We start from the raw sequence: 9,143 nt of genomic DNA on the forward strand, positions 1-9,143 counted from the left end.
TCTGGCCAAGACGATGCTGTTTAGCACCCAGGATTCTGATGAGCTGGAATTGCTAATGCAATGTCCTAAACAAGCCCTCTTATTTTAGGGCTTGGCAACATCAACCATTAGCCAGGATGTAAAAATCATTAGCTTCAGAGTCAGACAGACGCAAGTTCAAATATCAAGGTCGCGTCTTACCAGAGGTATGTCCTTCAGCAAGTTAACTCACCTCTCAGACCTCAGATCCCTCCCCCGTAAAGAGAGGGTGGTGTAAGGAACACCTTAGGAAGCTGTTGAGAAGATGCCAGGGCCCAGGGCACTTTTGGGTTACCCCCGCTTTTGTCCTAAAACTATTCTGAAAAATGAGTAACTTCATAGCATGCTAAGGGCTACACAGTCAATTGGTGGTAAATTTGAAAATAAATGACCATTATGATAAATAACTGGTTTAAGCACATCCTGCTTTAAGAAAACCCAATAAAAATTACCTAAATAAATCAGATGTGATTATGGCATGGCTGAAGATTCTTTGCTTCAAAAATCGACCTACTCTGGAGTCCCTTTAAAGAGAAGATCCCTTGGTACTCTTCAAATGTTACTGGAGTTACATAGACTTTGAGAGAAGACACACTGTCCTAAGTGAGTCACACCATGACTCCTTAGCCAGGAACAGCATCCCTCTCTAGAAGTGTCCCTTGATAACTGGGTGTATGGCACTATTTAGAACCAAGCGCACTTCTGATGGAATCTCGCTGTGCATTTTCCACGATGTACTCAAACAAGCCTGCTTTTAAAGATGTGTTCCACCAATATTAAGTCTGAGTTTTGTCATCAAATCAAATAAATAAATGTATTCTTTTTTCTCCCTCACAAATACAGCATTATCCACTCAGCCAGACATCACACCACACACAATATCTGACCCATTCACTCTGATAAGCAAAGTGGCTTAGCATGAAATCATTGAAAAAGGAAGGAAGGTTACCTCTGCTTGCTCTGGTGTGGGTTTACAAGAAGTTACTGATGCACTTTTAGAAATACGCACTATCTGTGAGCTTTATGACAAATTGCAACAGAGTTAGAAGGCCTTGGCATTGACCAAACAAAAAAGGCCTTTGTACATTTTTAGGGAGGTGTTCCAGTTTGCTCATTCCCCTGGCGTGGGCTGCTCGGCTGGGAGGAGAGACTTCTCATTTTCAAAGTGAGCTCATAAAGTCCTGCCCTTAAGTGCTCAAGGACCTCTAATTCTGTGTAGGATGTAGAATTCATCTTGACTTTTGAGGGCAAGGAATTTAGATGGAAGTTCACTTCTCCACACAGCCCCAAAAGCCATGTATTGAGGGGGAAAATAATTTAAATTCAGATTATCTTTATAGAGAGATGTGCAATTCTGAAACATGGTCCTACTTTATGGAGTTTATAAGTGAAGAAACCAGAGGTACTCTGTGCCCTGTCAAACTCTGATTCTCCCTGCTATTTTCAAGAGGTGTGTGTGTGTCTGTGTGTGTATAGGAAGGGAACAAAGGAAAGGGAGGTGTAGTCAGAGTTTGTCTTCTCGGGGTGCTTTCATTTCCTCTAAATCTATTTTTACTTGGTAGATAAATCATACTGCTAATATATAGCAGTTAGCTGGCTGGTAACTGAATGTTGCTCCGGGCAACCAGATTTCACAATGCTTCAAATCCCAATAAGGGAAGTCCTCTGTTCCCTAACCAATGACTTTGGGTGAGGGTGTGTGTGTGTGCGTGCGCGTCTGTGTGTATGTGTGTAATTCGCGATGACTCAGTGTCTAAGAAGGTACAAATATTATAGTGAATCTATTTCTGGTTCTTATGTTACCTTTCAGGAACGGGCCTGGAAGACCTGGCAAAAATCTTTTAATCATTTCCTGCCAACATTTGGCCATGTCCCATTTTGGAAGGTAGAACATGGTCTTTAAAGATGATGTCATGGGGTTTAGATAAATCTAGAGTTTTCTGAGTGCCACCCCCAAAACAGTACTGGCCCCCAGTCTGGCCCATCATGCCCATTGTAACGGCCATTGGTTTTAATGAACCCATGAGCTTCCCTTGAGATTAAGTGAAGAGGACGACATATTTTGGGGACCAAAGAGGAAGGAGAAAACGGCTGGGGTGCAGACAGGAAGCTTCACAGAGGAGATGAACATTGACATGGGCTTTAAAGTATGAATAAGAGTTTACAGATAGAATGGAGGAGAAAAGTCATTCTAGGTAAATCACAGAATATGCAAAGGAAGCTCTGCTCTCCAGTAAAAATAGTATTGTTCTCCTCTTTAGGTGACCACAGAAGAGTCAACTAATCTTGTCTACATTGGGCAAAATGCATAAAACTTAGGCTCTCGGGCACCTGGGTGGCACATCCGGTTAAGCGTCCAACTCGATTTCAGCTCAGGTCATGATCTCCAGGTTTTGAGATCGAGCCCCGCATCGAGCTCTGCACTCAGTGGGGAGTCTGCTTGAGATTCTCTCTCCCTCTCCCTCTGCCCCTCTCCATGCTCATGCACATGCGCTCTCTCTCTCAAATACATAAATAGATATTTAAAAAAAATAAATAGGTAGGCTCTCAGACACGCTGAACTTTACATCAGTCATGCTTTGAATGCTCATTTGTTGTGTAGAGATAGTTATGATTACAGAAAAGAGATGGTGGCAATCCCCAACACCCTTCTTAGGGGAAAACTACTGCGTAGAATCTGACATAGGTCATAAGAGATCGTAAGGAACTGGACGATAAGATGTGAACAGTGTGTGAATCTTATGGGTGATAAGATCAAAACCACTTTTCAGTTTACTTAAAAGTCAACTCAAATTAGATGCTTCATTTCTTGCTTCTGCCTCATTCCTTCGTTCATTGGCTGTCATCCGTATGCTGACACTTCGCTGTGAGTGTGGCCTATAGCAGGAAATGCCATACATGGAAATGCCATACATGGAAATGCCATATGTAACAGCCTTGGCCCCTGCCTGCCGTAACGGGGCTTATAATTTAGCTCAAAACTGATCTTCAGAAGGATGCAAAACAAACCTAATTCCATCAGTTAGAATAAAAGTGACATGTCCAAAAATAATCAGAGAAACACATATCATTCTCCATGCGGATCAAGGCACAGATGGATGAACTCAGGCGGCAGTTTTACTAATCTTTGAAGTAGAAAAATGAGGCTATTTTAGACCTTTGTGGCCCGTAGGCTTTTGGACTTTTGGGGGCCCCACTCTCAGCCACAGTCCCTTAGTAAGTAGAATTTTTGCTTTTAAAGAATTGAGAACATTAAAAAATATACATAATTTAGCTTTTCAAGTTATTGGACTGTGAGTAACTCAGTTAATTTAAAATTGCCTGTGAGTTCTTGGCCATCACAGGGCATATTTAGAAATCTTTGCAAAGTGAGAAGAATCTAACCTACAAATTGTTTTCAAATGTAATAAAGTAGCTCTGAGCTCTAAATGTAGCAATTAATGAGGCTGACATTATGTTGTTTCCTACACATTTGTCTAAATGTTTATTAATTATATTTCGCATATAAATACATTTATATTAATTATATATTTATTATTATAGAAATTATATATAATATATAATTATTATATTTATATTAATATATATTAATATTACATATTTTGTGTTTCATACTTTGGAGTCAAAATTTTTTTGGGGGGGAGGGGGGCCCTCAAACATTCTTGCAGGCCCTGGGCATTCTGCCCATAATGCCTAACGGATAAAACGGCACTGCACCCAAAACCCATAGGGCAAAAGACCAATGAAATTAAGAAAGGTGTCAGCGTATATGGTTTCCAGATAACGAAAAGTTCTTTTCCATTCTGTGCAAAGTTCTTGTAGAACCCAAGAGAGAGAGCCATGCACTCAGAGGGAACAGCCTATGTGTTAGCAGGAAAGTATTTGCATATTTGATGCACAATCAGAAACACAAACAGGGCTGAGGCCGTTCAAAACAAACTCTGAGAAAGGAAAGACAAACAAGGGAGAGGAACTAATTTTTTAAGCCCCCACCGTGCTAAGCCTTGGGCCAGGTCCTTCCTATATGTTGTTCTATTGAATTCTCACAAGAACTCTGTGAGGTAGTTGTGATTAGTCCCATTTTACAGATGGAGAAACCAAAACCTAGGGAAGTTGAGGAACTTGCCAAGGGATTGACAGCTATGAAGGAAGAGAGCCAGGGGTCAGCCTAACCCCAAAGCTCATGCTCTTTGCACAATACTCATGCTGTCTTGTTTCATAAAAGGGTGGGGATGAGATGATTATCTTCCTTTTTCTAACCGCTGATATAGTAAGTGATACATGTGGTTGGGATGAGTAGAGGCGTCTTAGGTGGGCAAAGGCTACAGTTTCCCAAAGACCAAAGTTGAAGTGATAGAAGGCAGAATTTTTTTTTTTCCTCTTAAATGATTCATTCATGGAAAAAACTGTGGTGGATGAAACTCCTGAAGCCCACAGTCGGTAGCAACGTCAAGGGAATCTTTAACTATGGAAAGTCCCGAATCACAATCAGATTGGAACAGATCCAACCCCCCATCATGGTCACTTCACAGTGTTTCTCAAAATGCAGTCCCGGGTCACCTCCCCCAGAACTACCTAACGAGCTCACCCCAGGGCAGATTCCCAGGCCCCAGGATTAGAATTCCTGGTGGGAAAGGCCTGGAAATCTGCATTTCAGCTCACCTTCCCTACCTCTCCAAATGATTCGTATGTTCTCTAAACATTTTAAACCACACTTCCATGGTTTAGAACAAGATCCACCTCCTCTTCCTTTTCTTCTTTAATAGATTTAAAGGACCATAGCTTAAACTTCCAGAAATGCCTAGTTCTGGGCTTACCACCATTTTACAGATGGGAAAGTAAAGAGAAAAATGGGTATAGGGCTATTCACTAAGTTAGCTACAATAACAACTGAAAAAAGAAAAAAAAAAGCCCGAAGACAAAACAAAAGCAAAACCCAAAAAGCCTACCTGACTCTCGCTGTACTGAGACTAACTCTGGGGGCCTTGGCTTAAGTCATTAGTGTGATTCTCACCCACTGAGAAGACCCCTACACAGAGGAAGATGTTGACAGAAGTGTTTTAAACAACTATTATCTAGAAGGTTAAAATTACCTTTTAGCAGCCAAGCCATTTCCACTAAGAAGGAAGGAGAGAAGGAAGGAAGGAAGGAAGGAAGGAAGGAAGGGAGGGAGGGAGGTGAAAATGAAAGAAAGGGGGAGGGAAAGAAAGAGCAACAGTGAGAGCAAGCAAGAGAGAGAGGGAGGGAGAGAGAAAAGAGGAAGGAGAAAGGAAGGAAGAGAGGGAGGGGAAAGGAAGGAGGAGGTTTTTCCTCCTCATATCAATGGAGGTTCGAGCCAGTGGCCCAGTGGACACGATGGAGGGGTCAGCCTAGAGGACCAGAGGCACTCAGATGACTTTCAAGTTGAGGTCAGGATATCCTGCAGAACACTTGGTGTTTGGCAGGGAGGAGCCAGGACCATTCCCTCCTGCCCTTCCCATCCTTGCTGCCATGTTACCACTTTGGACCCCCACAGCTCAAAGCTTAGCACTGCAGGCATTATCTACTTCTCAGTTCTGGTAAAGTCCTCCCCTGTAAGGCTGGCAGAGGTCTGATTCGGAAGTTGGCTTCCTCCTACAGGAATCACCTACCTTTTGGTAAGCATAAAGTGTTCCACTGATTTTAGAATTAGACAAACAAACAAAACATTGAGTTCGAGTGCACACCCCAACATCAATCCAAGGGAAGGCGTGGTCAAAGTCTCTCCTCTTTAAAAGGATGGAGGGTCAAGGAGCAAATCTGCAGTGCAGTTCCAGCAAATAAAATGGGAAGAAGTCTGAAGTGCTTTTCAGACTTGGAACTAAAAAGGTTGAGTCTTAAAAGGAAAACATGTCACCTTCCTGCCAAAATAAACTGTGATGAAAGTTTAGACCCCACCACCTTTCAGCCAAGCATTTCCTGTTCTGGTCTCCCTTGTCTGCCTCACACTAGCTCAGATGAGGGAGAGCTATTTTTAAGGTGCAAACAACCAGGACTTAGAATGAGAGAAATTATTTATTTATAGTTACACCTTTCAACTGTTCTTTTTTTCCCTCTGGAGATAAAGAGTCTTGGTTTGGCTTTCCCTTTGAATCTAAAGTCCCTGGGGTAAGAAGGACTTTGAGAGGTCATGATGGAGTCACTTTGCCTCCAGACAGTGATCATTGTCCTGGGCAAAACAAGTCACCACTTCTTCTCATATGCATGTGCTTGGCTTATGCAACACAGGTGCTCTTGAGCAATGGTGTGTAATACATACCTTTTGTATAAAAGGTGATTTGAAAATACATTTGTGGTTTTGTTATTTTAAGGAATCCAACAGTGATTCTCCCCCCTTTTTTGTCCAACAGAGAATTCCATTATCATGCAAGTAGATATTCCGTAATTGACTTGGGTTTGTAAATTCAGCCTTTGTATTAGATTTTCTTGAGCCAGGACACACGCATATGTAGTGTTCTTGGAGCCAGCAAGCTCCTTCTTGTATCTAACTGCGTCTTTCCTTATTTCTTATTCCATTAAATCAGTCCATTCTTAATAACAAACCTCAAAGGACCCATTGTAGACCCTTGGAATTTGCCGGTAAACGAAAGAGAAAAGCCCTCCCTTGTAATGCTCACATAAGCATGATCTTGGTGTTGGCTATTACTCCCATAGTTGACTAATCTTATTTTCTTTCCAGTGTGTATTTCCACCTGACATTACAGTGTGTGCTTGTCTCCCCACTACAATGTAAGCATCATGAAGGCTTTGTTCACTCTTCAGTTCATCACTGTATCACAAGCTTCAGAAATATACTAAATGAGGGGTGTCTGCCTGGATGGCTCAGCTGGTAGAGCATGTGACTCTTGACACTGGGGTTGTGAATTCAAGCCCCACGTTGGGTGTAGAGATTACTTAAAAAAAAATCTTTAAAAAATACATATACTAAGTGCTTAAAATTAATTTGATGAACAAATTTCTATTTATGTCAAATTGTTGTGACATTTGGAATGATATAGAGTGCTGAAGAGGTACTTCCTTTTTTCTTTTTTTTTTTAACAAAATGGTTTCCTAAATATTCTAGCTCTACTGTTTTCACACACTGGCTCTGGCATTATTACAGGAATTACTTGAAGGACAAGAGGATGGCTCCTTTCTAAATTCACTAGTGTCCATGTGTATTGGACAACCTTGAAACTAACAACTCTACAGAAAAGTTGGTTGGCATGACCCACTTCCAGCTTCTTTGCTCCCTTTACTTCTGGTGGGTTCTTTGTGCAGCCAGGCCAATGGGGTCATGATTCAGCTTTTGGTGAAAGGAGAGTCCTTTCTGCATCATTGTACTTGTGCGAAATTTGGTGCCTTGTACCACTCAAGGAGGAAACAGAAAAGACTGGAAACTATTTGAGTGTACAACCTAGGTCTAAAAGCAGATCTATCAGAAAGACAGAGAGAAACAACTTAATGATCCAGTATGATCTGGAATGACACAAGAACTTATAATGACATGGGAACAAAGTTTTGCTGACCAATGAATGGAAAAATGATGCAGAACCAATGCCCAAGTTCAGGTATGTAGGTATACTTACTCTTTGGAAGATTTATTTACTTCCTGCAAGTTTCATGTTTTTGTTCTGGGAACATTTCTACTGCTCTGAGTGCAATGGAAACAAGTAAGTAGAAACAAAAATCCAGTAGGTCGCTCACTCACCTTTTTGCTTAAGTGGGGACCATTAGCTCCCCCAATGCTTCTCTGCACTGATGGTGGTACTTGATACACATCTTGTTCCTGGGTACCATGGCTAGTGGGGACCTGGTAAATTCCCTGATGTTGGTAGGAAGGTGGTACTTGGTAGATGGTGTCTCGAGGGGCACCATGTAGGTTTGGCACTTGATAGAGCTTCTGTTGGCCAAAGGTCTGGTGCATTAGCCCAGAAGTAGGCTGGTCCTGACTGGAGGGGGTATCCTGAATGGGGCCAATCAGAAGCTTCACCCGGTTGCCTGGGACAATGCCTTGTCGACCATGTAAGGAGCAGAGCCACCATCCTTCCAGTCCTCCTGTGTTCTGCTCTATGACAGTCAGGATATCTCCCTTGCGGAAGGCCAGTTCCTCAGCACACTCTGGGACATTGTCGTATAAGGCCCTTGCCATAAGATTCTAGGAAGAAGAGAACAGAGAGAAATCACGTTAGAATGCTAGCTCAGTCCTTTAAACACCGAAAGCCCATGCTCCTATGGAGAGGCACACTTCCTGTAAGGGAGAGAAGAACAAATACGAACAATAGCCTGTAAAGAGAAAAACAGATGGTGCAGACAAAACACAGATACATACGTCCTGTGTCTGCCACCAATGACATCAGACTGTCTCCTCGGCGAAGCTCAGAACACCCCAAGAGTTCTTTCTTCCAGCACTAGATGCTGTGCCAAGGGATTATGAGTAGCGCTGGTAAAGAGTTCACTATACAAAAACACTTTTCTTCCTTTCTTAAAGCCAGCTTAAAGAATAAAATATTCCAAGATGTGCCACAGCAGACATTTCTCAAACTTTTCATACATTGGAGGCAGAAAGAGTCAAAGAAAATCCCAAATAACAAACGGTACACATGGCATTTATATCTGGCGTTAAAATGGAAACAAAAGTAGACTTATATATGCCTTGGCAGGGCTTACAAATTCTTTTTTTTTTTTTTATTTTTTTTTTTTTTTTTTTTTGAGAGAGAGAGAATGAGAGACAGAGAGCATGAGAGGGAGGGGGGTCAAAGGGAGAAGCAAACCCCCAGCTGAGCAGGGAGCCCGATGTGGGACTCGATCCCGGGACTCCAGGATCATGACCTGAGCCGAAGGCAGTCGCTTAACCAACTGAGCCACCCAGGCGCCCAGGGCTTACAAATTCTTATTCTCAGTTGATCAAGAAGTCCTTGGATACAGGGAGAGTCGACAAGCAAGTATTTTTTCCATGATAATCAAGCATGGAGCATAGGTGATAGTAGTCTACATCTCCAGACTGGATGGCAGGGAGCGATGAAGAATTTACTGCATGTAGGCAGATGTCACCACTTTCTTTTTTGGTCTTTTATTCATACCTTTCCTGAAGGCCCCTCCTCACCCTGCCACCTTTCCCTCCCCCC

General features: G+C 42.3%; 2 protein-coding genes across 5 annotated transcripts in view; one reads left to right on the forward strand and one right to left on the reverse strand.

Annotated features, from left to right (window-relative positions):
- SMIM13 (small integral membrane protein 13) overlaps positions 1 to 9,143 on the forward strand; it is a 209,614-nt gene that overhangs the window by 88,456 nt on the left and 112,015 nt on the right. The window lies entirely within an intron of this gene.
- NEDD9 (neural precursor cell expressed, developmentally down-regulated 9) overlaps positions 1 to 9,143 on the reverse strand; it is a 178,988-nt gene that overhangs the window by 18,515 nt on the left and 151,330 nt on the right. For all 3 annotated transcript variants that reach the window (XM_032424871.1, XM_032424872.1, XM_032424869.1), the window contains one exon: positions 7,727 to 8,173. In XM_032424871.1, coding sequence (XP_032280762.1) covers positions 7,727 to 8,173 — 447 coding nt within the window. The remainder of the gene's footprint in view (positions 1 to 7,726; positions 8,174 to 9,143) is intronic.

The sequence above is a fragment of the Phoca vitulina genome, unplaced genomic scaffold, assembly GCF_004348235.1.
Source record: "Phoca vitulina isolate PV1807 unplaced genomic scaffold, GSC_HSeal_1.0 scaffold31, whole genome shotgun sequence".
Lineage (NCBI taxonomy): Eukaryota > Metazoa > Chordata > Mammalia > Carnivora > Phocidae > Phoca > Phoca vitulina.